Consider the following 18,630-nt stretch of genomic DNA (forward strand, 5'->3'; position numbering starts at 1 on the left):
AGGCTGGCATGGTCCTCTGCCCCCAACGTGCTGCTGAGGGACAAAGTTTCATGCCCCTGGGGTTTGGGCATAAATGGTGCTGGCCGTAGCGTGCGCCAGCCAGCGCCTGTGGCCGGGTGGGTAGCATCGTCCCAACACCTGCAAAATCAACCTCTGTCCTTGTATGCCTCCCAAATGCCTCTCTGAACCTCTCTTCCCCTGGCACCTCTGCTCGGTCTGGTGCCCTAGTCGGCGCCCATCATGTGGCTGGCTGGGTGCACCCCTTGCAGGGGGCAATGCCAGCAGGCACCAGCTGCTGGAAAGGGGATGGACCTTCTCCCCCGCCAGCGCTCAAACCCAGCTGGTCTTCGTGCAGCAGTAGTGACGGTGGAGTTACTGCTCCAGCAAGGATGGGCTCAGTGTTTGCTTTATCTATCCGCACCTCTGCTTTGCCTCTTCCTCCCACACCCCGTGGCAGCTGCTTTCCCAGTAGCATGGGGCGAGAGGGGCACAGGTCACCATCTCAGACCAGGGCCTGCTCATGCTGGCCACTCCCGCCCCCAATCTCTGCCCCCAAGGGCTAGCGAGCGAGAATCCTCCGGACTCCTCCGTGGCTCATTTGGAGCTAGGCCAGCGGTGCTGGGAGAAAGTCACAGCTCAGGGCAACTGGACCTGTGTATCCCCTCCAGCAAGAAACCCCCCCCCAGGTTCCCGGTTCCCGGTTCCCCGGCTGTCACCTGTCTCAGGTGGAAACACGCCTTACTCCCTTTGAGCGAGGTTTCTCCAGGCTCAACAGGTCCTTACCTCCCCAGGTTAGGGGGCCTGCTTGCACTCCATTCTGCGCTGGCCAACAATATGACGCCTGTGTGCAAGCTGCAACCCTGTGCCAGCCACCCCATGCCAGCCACTCTGTGCCAGCCAGCTGCTTTTCTCCTTAAGGGAAAAGCTCTCCAGAGACAATCTTAAAAAGACCCATGCACATGCTAACACGCTTCCCAGAGATCACCCGAACCCAGGCCTGGGCTCTGGGGAAGCAGACTTTTGACCACCCCCCCTCACCCAAGGGGTTTCAAGTTCACCCCCACTTCAGCTCAGAACAAGCACACGCTCTCATGGGGTCTCGGTAGGAGGTTGGTGGTATTCCTGGAGATTTAATCACATGACATGATCTTTAATTAAAGATTCAGCTTTAATTTCTGGAGACGCCAGGCCAATCCTGGAGGGTTGGCAACCTGGTAAGCCCAGTCCCTCCAGGGGTCCTGACCTTTTGCTGGACCAGGCTTTTTATCTGAGAACCCTTCCTGTGTCCGTAGGTCCCTGGGGAAACTAGGCTGACCTTGTAGATCTGAATCCCTCCAGGGGGTGGCTTCCGAGAGGCTGACAAGGGAGAAAGTACATTGGCGTCCCCCTCCTTCCAGAGGAATTCACCCATACTCAGTGGCGGATTAACAAATTTGGTGCCCCTAGGACCTCAAAAAATTGCCCCTCTCCCCCACCAGCTCACCTCTGCTCCCCTGCGGCAAGCCTGGGAGGGAGGGGGGGAAGGGAAGTTGTGGCGCGCTCGGGGCATGGCAGCGGTGGAGGTAAGCTGGGGCAGGGAGCGGTTCCCTGCCCCCCCCCCCCAAGAGTCATTCCCCGCGCCTGCCGGTCCCAGCTCACCTTTGCTCTGCCTCCTCCGATCGCGCCATTACTCGCTTCTCTCTCCCTCCCAGCGCTTTCGGGCCGCCAATCTGGGAGGGAGGTGGAAGGAGGGAAGCGCGGCGCGCCGGGGGGAGGAGACGGGCCGGGGATTTGGGGAAGGGGCTGAGCTGGGGAGGGGTCAGGAGCAAATTTGCTGCCCTACGCCTAGGCGATAATACGCTGCTGCCTGTGCTCCATTGCATGTGTAACACCATGGACCCCAGAGGTATTAACCCTAATGCAACTTGAACTTAATTCGCCCCCGACAGGGCTGCACCAAATGAAAGGGGCTAATGCCAAGCTGCTGAGATGGAGCCTGCTCCTTGGGGGTATGACAAAGACATGGTCCATGTGAGGGGGAGGGTCCGATGCTTTATCCTGGCAGGGGCCCTGAACTTCTGGCCAGTGGGAGGACAATGGGCTGTGAAGAGAGGAGCCTGGTGACCTAACCAGCCGGTTCCAGCCAGAGGGGGACAGGAGAGAGGAGAGGAGGCTCAGGTGACTCTGTTTACCTGCATAGGTGGCAATGGACAGAGGCAGGGCTTGGGGGAGGCGATATCAGATACCCAGCTGGGAAGCACAGGGCCAGGCTGGGGACTGGCTAGAGAGAGAGGGATGCTAAGGCTCAGAGAGGTGCGACTCCAGAAGGTGGAGGGGCCTAATCCCCGAGAGAGAGTGGACCTCTGAGAAGGGCTGTCACTGAAGGGGGTTCCCCCCAGGGACTACGGGGCCAAAGGTGGGCACGACCTGTGAGTCCATGACAGGTCCTCTGGCCCCTGCATATATCTAGCTGCAACCAGGCCACTACTGGGTCCGGCTGCATCCCGGCTTTCTGTTTTTCTAGCCTTCCCTGCAGTCTGTGAGTGCAATTGACTCTGGGGGTGTGTGTGTGTGTCTGCAGCGAAGCTCAGGAGGGGGATGTTGACTTTGGGTGGATTTACCCACGCACAATTACTTCAGCTCTGTGTGCAAAGTGGGCAATTGTGTGTGTAAATGGGGGGGCGGGGGGATCAGACAGGGCCTGCTGTAGTCTCTTTGTTGCCCGGAGACCCACCCGCCCGCTCCTCGCAGCCTCCTGTCCTCGTGCCTCCATCTGAGGCTGGCAAATCCAGTCCTGGGCCATCAGCGCAGTTCAGGAAGCGCCTTCCTTGGGTGGGGGGAGGGGGCATGCTTTAGGCTGTCCCACAGCAGCTGCATGCAGGTGTGAACCTGTGTTCTGGGGCAATGGGAACAGGGCTCCATCCTGGGGAGCTAACAGCTCCCCCCCTCACCGCCCCGCCCCGATCACAAGGCAGTTTGTGCCAGTCCCGGGAGCGGCCACTGTGTGCGTTTAGCTCACTGGATCAGATGAAGGTGCCATTTAAAGCCTGCTCTTTGTTCCTACTCATCCAGGTAAGGAGAACAAACACATATCCTGCGGAGAATGGGCCCCAGCCCAGCGCAGACCAGCTCCTGCCCTGGGGCGAGTGGGGATGTGTGACGAAGTGGGGTTTTATTCCTCTCCTTGTGTTGCATGTGAGTCTTTCTGGCCTATACTAATACTGGGTGTACCTCAGTTTCGCCAGCGTCCTGCACCAATACTTAGGTGGTGGGAATTGGGGATGTGATTTTGCGGAGGACCTCAGGGCAGGTGAGACTGCCCAGCTGTTTGCACCTGTGTAACCTGAGGCCCAGGAAGGGGGTGCAGCCAGGTGACACCTTTGGCCCAAGGAAAGAGACAGAGGCCAGAGGAGGGGCTGGAGAGTTTCAGTTTGGAGCTGGCTGGGGAAACAGAGGGAGGCCCAGAACCGGGGTCTGGGCTCCCTACCCCCCAAGAGGGACCTGACTGAGGGGTCCTGTTCTCTGTACCTACAAGCTCTGTTTTGGACTGTGTTCCTGTCATCTAATAAACCTTCTGTGTTACTGGCTGGCTGAGAGTCACTTCTGACTGCGGAGTCGGGGGGCAGGGCCCTCTGGCTGCCCCAGGACCCCACCTGGGCGGACTCACTATGGGAAGTGCACGGAGGGGCAGGGGATGCCGAATGCTCAGACCCAGGAAGGTCAAAGCTGTGGAAGCTTCTTGCCCTGGAGACAATCTGCTCCGAGGGAGGAGGCTCCCCCACAGTCCTGACTGGCTTCGTAGGGAGCAGCTCCAGAGCATCCCCCAGTGACTCCAGGACAGGGTGTCAGCAGGAGTAGGAGGGTTCACCCCCAATGAACATGCCCCTGCCCCCACTGCCCTGCACAAGGGCTGGGCTCTGTCCTGCCCATATAGGTAAAATCCACTTCACAGGCAAGGGCAGGAAATGGTTTTCCTGCCAAACCAGTAAAACCACCAGCCCAGCCAGGTGAGCAGCAGGGAGACCAAAGGTGTCAAAGCGAGGAGACCTCCCCCTCCTTCCCGCCCCCCGGGGCAGAGGGCATAGGACACATCCGGCTATGGGACATAGGGTTGTGGACCGGAAGGATGGGGGAAGGGGGAACGTATCTGGCTATGGGGCATGGGGACAGGGACCGGGAGGAGGTAAGACCACACCCGGCTAGAGGCAGAGGGACAGGTGCCGCGGTGGGGTGAGACACACACCTGGCTATGGGGCAGGGGGACTGGTGCTGGGGTGGGACACACACCTAGCTATAGGTCAGGGGGACAGGTGCCGGGGTGGGTGGGACCACACCTGGCTATGGGGCATGGGGACTGGCGCTGGGGCGGGGTGGGACACACACCTGGCTATGGGGCAGGGGGACAGGTGCTGGGGTGGGGTGGGACCACACCTGGCTATGGGGCACGGGGACAGGTGCTGGGGTGGGACGGGACCACACCTGGCTATGGGGCAGGGGGACAGGTGCCGGGATGCGGTGGGACACACACCTGGCTATGGGGTAGGGGGACAGGTGCCGGGATGTGGTGGGACACACACCGGGCTATGGGGCACGAGGACAGGTGCCAGGGTGGGACCACACCCAGCTATGCGGCAAGGAGCTCCCCAGCCCGCCTCCCCCCATCCCTCCTTCTCCTACCCAGCCCCCCATTTCCCCTCCCCTATTTGCTGAAGGGGGGGCAGCTGGGACTGGGTCCTCGCCCCTTGTGACTACCTCTCCCCCTTTTTGTCCCCCTCCCCAATCTGCGGGGGGGGCAAGGAGTCCGCCCCCCAGGTCTCCCTCCATACAAGGAAGAAACCCGCCCCAGCGCCCGCTCTTCCCACCCGCATGGGGGGCCCTTGAGCCAGTCAAGAGCCGGCTGGCAGCTCGGCGGCCAATGGGCGCAGGGAGGGGCGGGGCCTGGTCTCCGAGCTGGATACAATGTAGCGCTGGGTGACTGCGCTGCGGAGGCTCCGCTGGAGGTGGCCCTGCTGCTGCCGGGGGTCCCGGGGCGGGTCCGGCCGCTCCCCTGGGAAGGTAACGGTGCCGCGGGTCCCTAGACACGCCCCCAGATGTGGGGGGATTCAGATCAGAGCGGCCTCACCCCCTACTTCTCCCCACACCTCTGCCCCATTCCCAGCCGGTGCCTCTCCGTCCCCTCACCACCCCTGCTCCCTTGGGATCCCCCCCGTCTGTCCCCATCCCCCTCTCCAGCCCGTCTCCCCTGGGGTCCCCCCCGTCCCCTTACCAGCTCGTCTCCCCTGGGGTCCCCCTCTCCAGCCCATCTCTCCTGGGGTCCCCCCGGTCCATCCCCATCCCACTCACCACCCTGTCTCCCCTGGGGTCCCCCCCATCCCATTACCAGCTCGTCTCCCCTGGGGTCCCCCAGTCTGTCCCATCCCCCTCTCCAGCCGTCTCCCCTGGGATCCCCATCCCCTTTCCAGCTCGTCTCCCCTGGGGTTCCCCCCGTCCGCCCCCATCTCCCTCACCAGCCCCTCTCCCGGGGGTCCCCCCCATCTGCCCCCATCCCCTCTCCAGCCCGTCTCCCCGGGGTCCCCCATTTGCCCCCATCCCCCTCTCCAGCCCGTCTCCCGGGGTCCCCCCCATCCCCCTCACCAGCCCGTCTCCCCTGGGTCCCCCCGTCCCCTCTCCAGCCATCTCTCCTGGGTCCCTCCGGTCATCCCCATCCCATCACCACCCTGTCTCCCTGGGGTCCCCCCATCCATACCAGCTCGTCTCCCCTGGGGTCCCCCAGTCTGTCCCCATCCCCCTCTCAGCCCATCTCCCCTGGGATCCCCCCCCCATCCCCTTACCAGCTCGTCTCCCCTGGGGTTCCCCCCGTCCGCCCCCATCCCCCTCACCAGCCCCTCTCCCCGGGGGTCCCCCCGTCTGTCCCCATTCCCCTCATCAGCCCATCTCCCCTGGGGTCCCCCCCATCCCCCTCTCCAGGCCATCTCCCCTGGGGTCCCTCCCGTCTGCCCCCACTCCCCTCACCACCCTGTCTCCCCTGGGGTCCCCCCCCATCCCCTTACCAGCTCGTCTCCTCTGAGGTCCCCCCCGTCCGCCCCCATCCCCCTCACCAGCCCGTCTCCCCTGGGGTCCCCCCCATCCCCCTCACCAGCCTGTCTCCCCTGGGATCCCCCCTATTCACCCCCATCCCCTTCACTAGCCTGTATCCCCTGGGGTCCCCCCATCCCCCTCACCAGCCCCCTGGGGTCCCGGAGCAGAAAGGCAGGTTCTGCCCAGGGCAGGGAGACGCGGGCACAGGAGGGGTGGTGGGGGGTGGAATAGCCTCTGCCAACATCCTGCCTCTGCTAGCGGTTGCCCAGGCAGACCCCTTAGCTAGGTGCCCCTGGAGTCACTAGCATACCCCTGGGGTGGGAGCTCAGGTTATGGTCCAGGGGCTGGGACAGGGACATTCCCGGCAAACGTGCCTCTGGCTGGCGTCACTGGTGCCCCATCTCTGCCACGGCCCTGGGGGCTGTGGATGTGGGGGAGGACTGGGGCTTGTAGCCCTGAGCGAGCTGGGATAGGGCTCAAGTGTTACAGAAGGAACTGGGGAGGGGGGATAGTGTCCTGAAGGGGCAGAAATCCTGGCTGTGGGGAGGGAGGGGGGAACAGTGAGGGCAGATCCTGCCCCCAAGACCCTGGCAGGGCGTGGGCGCTGGGGCCAGCCAGGCATTTCCCAGCTCAGTCTCTGCCCCTTTTTAGGTTTAGCTTTGGACTCTGCTCCTGTCCTGTCTGAGCAGGCAACTGGTAATTACAAGGTGGGGGGAAGAGTCGCCCCTTTTGGTGGCTCCACCCAGCCCCCCCAGCAGCCTGACCTGCTCTTTCCCCCTAGGCTGTGTGAAGCTGTCCCTGGGCAGCCGGGCAGCATGACTCTGGGGGGCTTCAAGGGCTCCCGGCTGGCCTTCCACGTGGGCATCATGACCGGCTTCATCAGCACCTTCTACCTGCTCCATGGCCTGCTCTGGCCACGGCCCCCGGGCCCCGAGAACCAGACGGCCCACCCTGACGTCTGGGTCATCCAGCACCCAGCACTCCTCAGCGCTGGCCACCCGCACCTCTCAGGTGGGCAGGACGGGGGGTGGAAAGATTCCGCAAGAGCCCTGGGACGCAGTGTCTCTGCAGGACAGGGGGGCTGGGGACTGATCGTGCAGAGGCTGCGGGAGGGAGTTGGCAGCCAAGCTGGCACCAGGGGTTGTGGGATGAGGTGGACACGGGTGGGCCAGGGCTCTCCAGCAGCATTTGCACCTGGAGGATCCCCTCAGGCTGATCCTGGCAGATGCATTAGTGGGATCGGGCACCATTCTCCACTCGGCAGCAGCTCCTGTGCTGGCTGGCAGGAGACCCCCAGGAAAATACCAGTCCCCTGCGGCCTTTGCACCCCTGTTCCCCTGCCCCCTTTGGGAGGCTGCTTGGTGGAGACAGGGAATCCTGGCACCGGGGCAGGGATCATTTCTGGGGACAGGGAACCCCTCATGTAGCATCCCCACTGGGTTGTGGGGCTGTACAGAGGGTGCACTGGGCACCAGGGCACCAAGGAATCGCCCCCAGGAGGTGGGTGGCAGGAGGAACTGGATAATGGTCCCTCCCAGGCATTTTCAAGTAAATGAGAGCGGCCCGGCCCCCGCCCACCTCGCTTCCCATTGTCCTTGCCCAGTTCAGCGTACACCAGGTTGGATGGGCTCCGGGAGGCCCTGGTGCCCGCAGCTGCCTGCAATGCCAGGGGCTGGCTCAGTCTTGGAGTGATCGGGGAGGTGGGGGTGTCTCCCCTGGCCACCCCTGTGCCCCTAACACTCTTTCTGCACCCAGGGGAGATCAGCGTGACTGCGGCCGAGCTGTACAGCAAGGTGCGCATCCTGTGCTGGGTCATGACGGGCCCCAGCAACCTGGAGACTAAGGCCCGACACGTCCAGGCCACGTGGACACGGCACTGCAACGTGGTGCTGTTCATGAGCTCGGTGCGGGACGAAGGCTTCCCCACCGTGGGGCTGGACACCAAGGAAGGCCGGGACCAGCTGTACTGGAAAACCATCCGGGCCTTCCAGTACGTCCACCAGCACCACCTGGAGCAGGCCGACTGGTTCCTCAAGGCGGACGACGACACCTTCGTGGTGCTGGACAACCTGCGCTGGCTGCTGGCCAACCACACGCCTGAGGAGCCTGTCTACTTCGGGAAGCGCTTCAAGCCCTACGCCAAGCAGGGCTTCATGAGCGGCGGGGCTGGCTACGTCCTCAGCAAGGAGGCCCTGAGGCGCTTCGTGGAGGGCTTCAGGACCCAGGTGTGCACCCACACCACCTCGCTGGAGGACGTGGCGCTGGGCCAGTGCATGGAGAAGATGGGGGTGCAGGCGGGGGACTCCCGGGACGCTGCTCGGCGAGAGACTTTCCACCCCTTTGGGCCCGAATCCCACCTCACCGGGAAGTTCTCCAAGAGCTTCTGGTACTGGAAGTACTGCTACTATCCCATCGTGGAGGTTCGTGGCCGCCTGCATGCCCCCCTCCCGTGGTATCCTCCGGGCATGGGTGCCTGTGGCTGCATTCCCTTCCCCTCCCCTGGGTTCCTGGGCTGCATTTATCGCTCCACCCCCCCGTGGCATCCTCCGGGCTGGGTGCCCAGGCCGAATTGAGGACAGGCCCTGCTCTTCTGGCTTCTCCGTGGCCAGGGGAGGTGGTTCCGTGGTTAAGGCTGGAGTGCCAGGTGCCCAGCCTGCAGGCCTCTAAGTCACCCTGGCAGTACGTCGACCCCGGGTAGCTGCCTGGGTCCCACTGGTGGCTTCCCTTGGAAGGGGTGGGTCTCAGCCCCACGTTGGCTCAGTCCCTGGGGCCTCTGGTAGTTTTCCATGCCGGGCTCCTGCGGACGGGCAGCTCACAAAGTGTTGGGGGATCACAGTGCCCCGTGGAAGCCAGCGGAGAAGCAGGCAGAGTTAATAGCATTAGGCAGAGAGTGGTGCCGCCCCGAGGGGGGCCGGATCCTGGTCCAGAGCCGATGCCCCTTCTGCCCCCAGGGAAGCAGGGGGAGGCCCAGCACGCTGTCTGTTTGCTGTTCATTGAAGGCCCCTGGCGGGATGATCCCGCGGCTGCATTGGGGGAGCAGCGGAGCCAGGGCATCTGCCAGCATTGGGAATTGGAACAATTGGCGCTTAGCTACCAGTGAGCTGCTGCTGCAGGAGCTGCTTGCACCGGGGGCTGGAGGGGTGGGAAGGGGGGATCTCTATTGGGGCTGCTCCTCCTGCCCCAGTCACACCCCTTTGTGTAGCTTGGGGCCTCTCCCATTAACCCTTGCCCTCCCGCGCTCTGCAGGGCCCCCAGTGCTGCTCCGACCTGGCCATCTCCTTCCACTACGTGAGCCCCGAGCTTATGTACACACTGGAGTTCCTGACCTACCACCTGCGTGCCTATGGCTACCGCTACCGCTACCAGCCGCCCCTGCCGGAGAACGCCGCTCGCCTGCTGCAGCGCCAGGCCCAGCCGAAGGCGGCCAACGCTACGCTGCTGGTGCAGGGCACCAAGATATTGTAGTGGGGCTGGGAGGAGGCGGTCGTTCTGGGATCGGGCTCTGTGCCTGATGTGGTGCTGGCACCCTGGGCGAGCCGTGGCCAGGACCACGTGGCAGCCCCTTCACTGGATGATGGAGGAGGCTGTCTCAGTCTAGCTGCCATCCCGGTTGGCACTAACTGACCCCCTCGCTGGTAGAGGGGCAGAGGGACCACCCCATAGAGGGTCCCCTCGAGGGCAGAGGGAGGCGTGGACAGGGCCGGTGCAACATTTAGGCAACGTAGGCGGTTGCCTAAGGTTCTTGGATTTGGTGGGCGGCATTTTCTTCGGCAGCGACCGCAGCGGCCGGATCTTTGGCTGACCCGGTCGCCACCGGCATTTAGGTGGAGGGAGCTGGGGCAGAGGAGCGCGGGGAGGGCCGCTTGCAGCAAGTAAGGGTGGGGGAGGCGGCACGCGGGGGAACTCCCCACCCCAGCTCACCCCTGCCCCCCTCCTTCCTGAGCACGCTGGGGCTGCTTCACGTCTCCCGCCTCCCAGGCTTGCAGCGCCTAAGCTCAGGGTAGTGGGGGCACCTCAGGGCAGGGGGGGAGCTGCTGTGGGGAGGGCCGTCAGGGCGGGGGCTCAGAGACAGGGGAGGGCGCAAGGTGGAAGTTTCGCCTAGGGCGCGAAACATCCTTGCATCGTCCCTGTCTAATCCTAATACAATGAGAAACTGATTACAGGTAATATCTCACCCTCAGGGAAGTTCTAATAAACTTCTTTCCCACATTAGACTCCCCCCTCGTCTGGGCCCAAACCTTTCCCACGTACAGTCCTTGCTAGTTCCAGCAGACGTCTCAGGGGGTTTCTCACCACTGGCCTCCTTTGCTCTGCTCCACCCGCTTTTACAGCTTTGGCACAGGGCAGGACTCTCTCGGTCCCCACCCTTCCTTCTCAATGCACCAGATTCATGGTGGATTTTAGTATCACGTGACATGGTCACATATCCTGAGACCCCACAGCTCCTGGGCTGACCCACACAGACACGGGAAGGTTTGCAAGTAAACAGAGCCATTTATAGAAGCATCCTGAATGGCTTCCACTTAATATACTTACATCAGTAATACGAGTTTATATCTTCTTCTTCTAAGCTGTGACGTAGTGAGGGATTTTCTTGTTTTCCAGGGGGCTGCATGCAGAGAGGGCGGGACTCAGTTTCCCTGGGTGTTACTGGTTTAACGAGGGGAGGGGAAAGGGAGTCTGTTGTTACAGAGAACTGGCGAGGGAACTTGGGACCCCGGCCGATAGCCTGGAGAACGGATACTCCAGTGATTGGTGACCGGGAGGCCCCACTCAGGAGTCACAGCTGGTTCTGGCCAGTGGGAGGATAATGGGCTGTGAAGAGAGGACCCTGGTGACCTGAGCAGCCGATTCCAGCTAGAGGACAGAAGAGGGGAGACGAGGCCCAGGTGACCCTGTTTACCTGGAGATAAACCGATGGACAGAGGTGGGGCTTGGGGAGGTGATATCAGAGGCCCAGCTGGGAAGCAGGGGGGTTCTGGGCTGGAGAGGGGGAGCAGGCAGAGCCCACCTGGATGCAGGGGAGACTGGGATGTGCTGTGCTGGGGGAGGCCAGGCCTGCGGCCCTGCGAATTTCCTGCGCTGTGTTCAGACACTCAATAAACCCTCCTGTTTTATGCTGGCTGCGAGTCACTTCGGACTAGAAATCAGGGCTGCATTACTCCCTCTGGAAGTGGAGGCCCCGGGGGGGTCTGGAGGGGGGGTCCAGAGCAAGTGGGCTGTATCACTGATGGGGGTTCCCCCCCACAGAGCGCACGGGGCCAAGAGTGGGCACATCCTGTGAGTCCATGACATAAGCTTTGTAATAATACCTTACAAGAGGCGTCATGCATAAAGCATGTTCCAGTGACCCCACATTCACACACACATTTTCATAACTCCTGTGGTGCATCATCCCCACATTGCAAAGCGCAGGTGGACTTAACTCTGGGAGGGAAGGGGTTAATGTCTCCACATCTCTGGCACTAAGGCTGCCCTGCTCAGGCCGGGACCCAGCACCAGGCCCAGGCCCCTGGCCAAGAAGCATCCAGCTCAGGCCCTGCTGTGCAAACATCTCAGCCCAGGCGGCAGGGCTGGCTCTAGCAATTTGGCCGTCCCAAGCACGGCAGCACGCCCGTCCCGTGGCTCCGGTGGACCTCCCGCAGGCTTCCCTGAGGGGGTCCAGTGGTCCTGCGGCTCCGGTGGACCTCCCGCAGGTGTGCCCGCGGATGCTCCACTGGAGCTGCGGGAGCGGCGGACCCTCCGCAGGCATGCCTGCGGGAAGTCCACCAGAGCCGCCTGCCGCCCTCCCGGCAATCAGCAGAGCGCCGTGTGCCGCCCCAAGCACGCGCTTGGCGCGCTGTAGCCTGGAGCTGGCCCTGCTGGGGGGAGCCAGAGCGGGCACCCAGATTCTGGATTCTGACCCCAGCCACAAAGTGGGTGCAGGGAACCTGTCCTGCCTGGTGCTGATCAGCCTCAGGGCCACCACATCCTTTCCCCCATGGGCCTTCCTCAGACCTCACACTCTTCAGGCCCCCCTGGGCAGCAGGGTGAAGTGGGGAGATGGCTGCTGCTCCCATTATAAAGCCTGCCATGGATTGAGCCAGACTCGCCCCCTCCTGGAAGCACCCATCAGACACAGCCCCAAAGGCCCCTCAGTGGCCTGGGCCAACCTGCCTCATCTCCCCTGTGCCTTGTGACCCTGCCCTATTGACTGTGAGGGGAGGGGAGGCAGCAAGGACCCTCCCTCATCACCAAATGTAGCTCCAGCCTCCCCTTCCCCCACGTCACCACCGGTTGGGCTCCGGGGGCCAGGGCAGGAGCGTGGCACCAGAGACACGGGCCAGGAGGCTGAACCCCTCACCCCACGCCCAGGGCCGGTGCAAGGATGTTTCGTGCCCTAGGAGAAACTTCCACCTTGCACCCTCCCCTGTCTCCAAGCCCCCGTCCTGAGCCCCACCGCCCCGCAGCAGCTCCCCCCCTGCCCTGAGGTGCCCCCCGCCCCTGCCCTGAGCTTAGGCACTGCAAGCCTGGGAGGCGGGAGACGTGAAGCAGCCCCAGCGTGCTCGGGAAGGAGGGGGGCAGGGGTGAGCTGGGGTGGGCAGTTTCCCCATGTGCCACCTCCCCCACCCTTACTTGCTGCAGGCGGCCCTCCCTGCGCTCCCCTGCCCCAGCTCCTTCCGCCTAAATGCTGGTGGTGACCGGGGCAGCCGAAGAGCTGGCCGCTGCGGTCGCTGCCGAAGAAGATGCTGCCCCCAAATCCTAGCACCTTAGATGACCGCCTAGGTCACCTAAATGTTGCACCGGCCCTGCCCACGCCTCCCTCTGCCCTCGAGGGGACCCTCTATGAGGTGGTCCCTCTGCCCCTCTACCAGCGAGGGGGTCAGTTAGTGCCAGCTGGGATGGCAGCTAGACTGAGACAGCCCCCTCCATCATCCAGTGCAGGGGCTGCCACGTGGCTCCTGGCCACAGCTCGCCCAGGGTGCCAGCACCACATCAGGCACAGAGCCCGATCCCGGAACGACCGCCTCCTCCCAGCCCCGCTACAATATCTTGGTGCCCTGCACCAGCAGCGTAGCGTTGGCCGCCTTCGGCTGGGCCTGGCGCTGCAGCAGGCGAGCGGCGTTCTCCGGCAGGGGCGGCTGGTAGCGGTAGCGGTAGCCGTAGGCACGCAGGTGGTAGGTCAGGAACTCCAGTGTGTACATAAGCTCGGGGCTCACGTAGTGGAAGGAGATGGCCAGGTCGGAGCAGCACTGGGGGCCCTGCAGAGCGCGGGAGGGCAAGGGTTAATGGGAGAGGCCCCAAGCTACACAAAGGGGTGTGACTGGGGCAGGAGGAGCAGCCCCAATAGAGATCCCCCCTTCCCACCCCTCCAGCCCCCGGTGCAAGCAGCTCCTGCAGCAGCAGCTCACTGGTAGCTAAGCGCCAATTGTTCCAATTCCCAATGCTGGCAGATGCCCTGGCTCCGCTGCTCCCCCAATGCAGCCGCGGGATCATCCCGCCAGGGGCCTTCAATGAACAGCAAACAGACAGCGTGCTGGGCCTCCCCCTGCTTCCCTGGGGGCAGAAGGGGCATCGGCTCTGGACCAGGATCCGGCCCCCCTCGGGGCGGCACCGCTGGCTGCCTAATGCTATTAACTCTGCCTGCTTCTCCGCTGGCTTCCACGGGGCACTGTGATCCCCCAACACTTTGTGAGCTGCCCGTCCGCAGGAGCCCGGCATGGAAAACTACCAGAGGCCCCAGGGACTGAGCCAACGTGGGGCTGAGACCCACCCCTTCCAAGGGAAGCCACCAGTGGGACCCAGGCAGCTACCCGGGGTCGACGTACTGCCAGGGTGACTTAGAGGCCTGCAGGCTGGGCACCTGGCACTCCAGCCTTAACCACGGAACCACCTCCCCTGGCCACGGAGAAGCCAGAAGAGCAGGGCCTGTCCTCAATTCGGCCTGGGCACCCATGCCCGGAGGATGCCACGGGGGGGTGGAGCGATAAATGCAGCCCAGGAACCCAGGGGAGGGGAAGGGAATGCAGCCACAGGCACCCATGCCCGGAGGATACCACGGGAGGGGGGCATGCAGGCGGCCACGAACCTCCACGATGGGATAGTAGCAGTACTTCCAGTACCAGAAGCTCTTGGAGAACTTCCCGGTGAGGTGGGATTCGGGCCCAAAGGGGTGGAAAGTCTCTCGCCGAGCAGCGTCCCGGGAGTCCCCCGCCTGCACCCCCATCTTCTCCATGCACTGGCCCAGCGCCACGTCCTCCAGCGAGGTGGTGTGGGTGCACACCTGGGTCCTGAAGCCCTCCACGAAGCGCCTCAGGGCCTCCTTGCTGAGGACGTAGCCAGCCCCGCCGCTCATGAAGCCCTGCTTGGCGTAGGGCTTGAAGCGCTTCCCGAAGTAGACAGGCTCCTCAGGCGTGTGGTTGGCCAGCAGCCAGCGCAGGTTGTCCAGCACCACGAAGGTGTCGTCGTCCGCCTTGAGGAACCAGTCGGCCTGCTCCAGGTGGTGCTGGTGGACGTACTGGAAGGCCCGGATGGTTTTCCAGTACAGCTGGTCCCGGCCTTCCTTGGTGTCCAGCCCCACGGTGGGGAAGCCATCGTCCCGCACCGAGCTCATGAACAGCACCACGTTGCAGTGCCGTGTCCACGTGGCCCGGACGTGTCGGGCCTTAGTCTCCAGGTTGCTGGGGCCCGTCATAACCCAGCACAGGATGCGCACCTTGCTGTACAGCTCGGCCGCAGTCGCATTGTCCTCCACTGGGAACAGAAGGACAACGCTTGATTTCTAGGGCCCTACCAAATTCACAGTCCATTTTGCTCACTGAGGATTTTAAAAATTGTAAATTTCATTACCTCAGCTATTGAAATCTGAAATTTCACTGTGTTGTAACTGTGGGGGTCCTGACCCAAAAAATTATGTATGTGTGTGTGTGTGTGTGTGTGGGTTGGGGGGGATCCCAGGATTATTGTAGCGAGGTTGCAGTATTGCCACCCTTACTTCTGTGCTGCTGCTGGCAGCGGCGCTGTCTTCAGAGCTGGGTGGCTGGAGAGCGGTGGCTGCTGGCCAGGAGTCCAGCTCCAAAGGCAGCGCCGCTCGGATACTCTACACCCCAGGAGAGATAAGGGGGCAGAGTGTGTGACGAAGTGGGAATGTTCTTAATGGTTTCTCTGAATACTGTGTGGGTGCTTGTGATGCAGCAGGGAGAGGGGAGTATTGACCTGGGAAGGTTGCAGGGGAGTTTTGCTGGGACTGTTTGCACTGGGGATGGGAGACTTTCCTTAAAACCAGATACCTGAGTGTGTAACATGAGAACCAGGATGGGAGTTGGAGCCAGGTGACACCTTTGCCCGGGAAATGGAAAAGGGGTGGGGGAGGAGCCAGGGGGAGGCGGGGCCAGATGGCTGGAGGGAGTTTCAGTTTGGAGCTGGCTGGGAAAAGGGAGGGGAGCCCAGATGGGGCTCTAGCCTCCCTGGGGCCCCCCAAGATGGACCTGACTGAGGGGGTCCTGTTCTCTGTACCTGCAAGACCTGTCCTGGACTGTGTTCCTGTCGGCTAAATAAAACTTCTGTGTTACTGGCTGGCTGAGAGTCCCGGTGAATTGCAGGAAGTGAGGGTGCAGGGCCCTGACCTCCCCCCCCCACACACTCAGTGATACGTGGTCCCACAGGCCCAGGCTGCACCCCAGGCTCCCATTACAGTGGCACAACGAGCGGGGGGAAATACACGGCTTGGTGCACTGAGCAAGATTTGCATTTCATACACTGCTGTAAAGATTGGACGGGAGGGTTTAAGCCTAGTGGCTCAGGACAGTCAGGAGGTGGCTACCGGTTCGTTATTTTCTGTTTGCTTATTTCGGGAAAGGGAGGTAGGGACAGAAAAGCCAGAAAATGAGTGAAAGCAGTGAAGAGATCGCGCAGCTGGAGCTTTTTAGGCTGCAGGTTGCAGAAAAAGCGAGAGAGCACCAGAGACTATTGCAATCCATTTAGCTGGGGATTGGCCCTGCTTTGAGCAAGGGGTTGGACTAGATGCCTCCTGAGCTCCCTTCCAACCCTGCTAGTCTGTGAGTCTATGATTGAACTGAAAGAACTGGAGATAAATGAGAAGGAAAGAGAAAGAAAGTGAAGACACCGGCTAAACCTGCTACAGAAGCAGAAGCAGAACCCACCGACCCCAGTGATTCCCATCACTCCACAGATCCACAGCTGGGACCACTTTTGTCCTGCACACACGAGGCAGATGATATGGCTGAATATCCGACACCGTCTGAAAGGCCCAGTGAGCAGCGCGTGAAATCCCTGATGATAAGAGAGTTCTTACCCTATGCCGAATAAACTAGCAATGCTCTGAATGTTAGTCGATGAAATGCCTATTGAGGATGCTTTACTATTGTAAATTCAAAAACCACTGTTCTCGAAGGTTTCCAACCCCTGAAATATTTTTTTTGTTTTTTTTTTTTTAAATTTTTTTTTTTTTTAATTTTTTTTTTTTTTTTTTTTTTTTTTTTTTTTTTTTTTTTTTTTTTTTGTTTTTTTTTTTTTTTTTTTTTTTTTTTTTTTTTTTTTTTTTTTTTTTTTTTTTTTTTTTTTGTTTTTTTTTTTTTTTTTAAATTTTTTTTTTTTTTTTGTTTTTTTGGGTTGTTTTTGTTGTGTTGTTCTTTTTTGTGCTTTTTTGTGTTTCTTTTTTGTCTTTTTGTCGTTTTTTTTTGTTTTTTATTTTCGTATATTTCTTTGTTTTTTTTGATTTGTGGTGATTCTTTCTTTTGGTCCTTCTTAGGTATTACAGTTTCGGAATCTATAGGCGTGGATGTTGTGTCTTGCATATCATGGCGATTGTGACAAATCGAGATCTTCTGGAAAGTCGCGCGATGACTGTAGATCTGGTAGTTATAGCTCTTCTCGCGCGGCGTTGCTCTGTGACTGCAAGAGCTATTTTCTCTAGGCATTGTTCGGTGGATGGATAGAGCTCGTGAGTGTTATTGTAAGACAAGAGGTTGTATGAAGTCTGTGGCGAGCGGACATCTCTCGTGCCGTAATGACTTTGTATCTAGGCCGGTGGTTAGTTGAAAGCTAACACTCAAAATGAGGTGGCTTTAACCCGCGGCCTGGCGAGGGTAGGCTTCCCCATTTTATTTTCGGTGGCAAAGTATTAGGAGAGTGGCGGGAGGGTAGTGTCATCACCGTACCCAGAGCATTCTTCTTGCTCATCAACATATTTGTACAGCAGAAAAGCGAACGTACCCGCGATGAAAGTCACTGATCACTGAGGGAAATGAACGCTCTAGTGTAAGAGGAAGCAGCAAGCAATAGCTCTGTTATTCTTGCTGTCCACGTCACCCCGCCTAAGGCGACTGAACCGTCACCTTGTTTTGTGAGGTGCGGGCTCTCGACCATATGAGCACAATTTCGCGTCGCAGATAGGAATGCAGGTAGGCTGGGCAGGAAGACGATACAGGCCACGAATCTGTTGTTTAACAAGCGTGGGCCCACGGGAAGGCCAGGCTGCTGTATTAGCGCTGCAAATGGCGGAAAGAGGTGAGCGGTTGTAGCGGAAAGCAGCTTTTCTCTTGACACTAGCTATAATAATCCATGTGCCTGAGGGCAAGATTGAAGTTTTACTTACTGCGTAATGTGGAGGACACGCCGAGGCGCCGCTTCTGGGTAAGGATTTTTACCGTGTGAGGTAGGTACATTATTGCCTTGCAGCAGGAGTGAGGTTTTCATGCTGGAACCTCTGCCCAACCGGTGAAGATGTGATATATATGGGTCTTGCCCTGTAAGTTGGGGAGCAGTTCTTGTGCACTTCCTCTGCAGCCTAGGTAGCCATGCGTCCAGTGTGGGTAGCGGTGGCTGAGACCAACTCTGCACGCAGCTGGAGGCAGCTCACCTTCAGAAGCGAGTAGTGGCGTTGTGTAGTGCTGCAGAGAGAGACCTGTCAGGTTGTTACGCCTAGCCCGTAGGTTGTCTACGCCTTGAACAGAGACAGCCGTGCCTCTATGAGCAGAGTGAGCGCAGTGTCGCGGGAGGGCGCAGGTAAGGCGACAGGGACTCTCATAAAACGCTGATGTTGGCCGTGTAGGCTCTTCTTCTAAGTCACAGGGATAGTGAGGGTGCTCTCTCAGATGTACAGAAGCCGCGTACCCTAGCCTCCTCTCAGGACGGCCATGCTGCTCCTGGTCATCAGGGACTCGGGGTCATGTTGAGGGGGGTCGGTCTAGTCTCTCTAGGGTGACCAGGGAAAGTTGTCCGTTGGTTAGCTGTCAGTTGCAGCGAACTGGAGGGAGGTCCCTTCTATGACGAGCCATGAGAAATGTGTAGGAACTGAGGGCCAGACGAGATACACCTGTTGGGGCTAGTTTATAGTTGCCGGGTACAGGAATTCTCCTCTGTGGGTCATTGGAAGGATGCACAGGGTTGTAGGGCTGGTGGTGCACATCTGTCACCCAGGTTGACGAAAGTGGAATGTTTGTTTCTGTGGCTTTGATTGGGCCGTACGGTGTTTACGCGCGGGCCAGTCTGGTATTGGTCAACTGCTTGTGTGTTCTTTCTAATGGCTGAGTAGGGTCTGTTGACCGGGAAGGCTGAGAGGAGTTTGCGCTG

At 60.4% G+C, this 18,630-nt stretch overlaps 3 protein-coding genes across 3 annotated transcripts in view; 1 reads left to right on the forward strand and 2 right to left on the reverse strand.

Moving 5' to 3' along the window:
* The window catches only part of DCTN2 (dynactin subunit 2), a 350,710-nt gene that overhangs the window by 243,108 nt on the left and 88,972 nt on the right, over positions 1-18,630 (reverse strand). The window lies entirely within an intron of this gene.
* LOC116818854 (glycoprotein-N-acetylgalactosamine 3-beta-galactosyltransferase 1-B-like) lies at positions 4,985-9,761 on the forward strand. The gene is made up of 4 exons (XM_032770097.2): positions 4,985-5,034; positions 6,839-7,068; positions 7,813-8,477; positions 9,304-9,761. The coding sequence occupies exons 2-4, from the start codon at positions 6,873-6,875 to the stop codon at positions 9,520-9,522; spliced, it is 1,080 nt and encodes a 359-aa protein (XP_032625988.1). The 5' UTR covers positions 4,985-5,034; positions 6,839-6,872; the 3' UTR covers positions 9,523-9,761.
* LOC116818862 (glycoprotein-N-acetylgalactosamine 3-beta-galactosyltransferase 1-B-like) lies at positions 12,797-17,723 on the reverse strand. The gene is made up of 3 exons (XM_075061216.1): positions 17,654-17,723; positions 14,126-14,790; positions 12,797-13,298 (listed from the first exon to the last, which is right to left on the reverse strand). The coding sequence occupies exons 1-3, from the start codon at positions 17,721-17,723 to the stop codon at positions 13,080-13,082; spliced, it is 954 nt and encodes a 317-aa protein (XP_074917317.1). The 3' UTR covers positions 12,797-13,079.

Source organism: Chelonoidis abingdonii, chromosome 26 (assembly GCF_003597395.2).
Source record: "Chelonoidis abingdonii isolate Lonesome George chromosome 26, CheloAbing_2.0, whole genome shotgun sequence".
Taxonomy (NCBI): domain Eukaryota; kingdom Metazoa; phylum Chordata; order Testudines; family Testudinidae; genus Chelonoidis; species Chelonoidis abingdonii.

Bases quoted from the DNA above. Each gene is read 5' to 3' on its own strand.
- LOC116818862 (XM_075061216.1), bottom strand. From the start codon at position 17,723: ATGTACCTACCTCACACGGTAAAAATCCTTACCCAGAAGCGGCGCCTC. The intron at 14,791-17,653 runs GTAAGTAAAACT...TTCTGTTCCCAG, and splicing joins CGTGTCCTCCACATTACGCA to TGGAGGACAATGCGACTGCG. The intron at 13,299-14,125 runs GTTCGTGGCCGC...CGCGCTCTGCAG, and splicing joins GCTACTATCCCATCGTGGAG to GGCCCCCAGTGCTGCTCCGA.
- LOC116818854 (XM_032770097.2), top strand. From the start codon at position 6,873: ATGACTCTGGGGGGCTTCAAGGGCTCCCGGCTGGCCTTCCACGTGGGC. The intron at 7,069-7,812 runs GTGGGCAGGACG...TTCTGCACCCAG, and splicing joins TGGCCACCCGCACCTCTCAG to GGGAGATCAGCGTGACTGCG. The intron at 8,478-9,303 runs GTTCGTGGCCGC...CGCGCTCTGCAG, and splicing joins GCTACTATCCCATCGTGGAG to GGCCCCCAGTGCTGCTCCGA.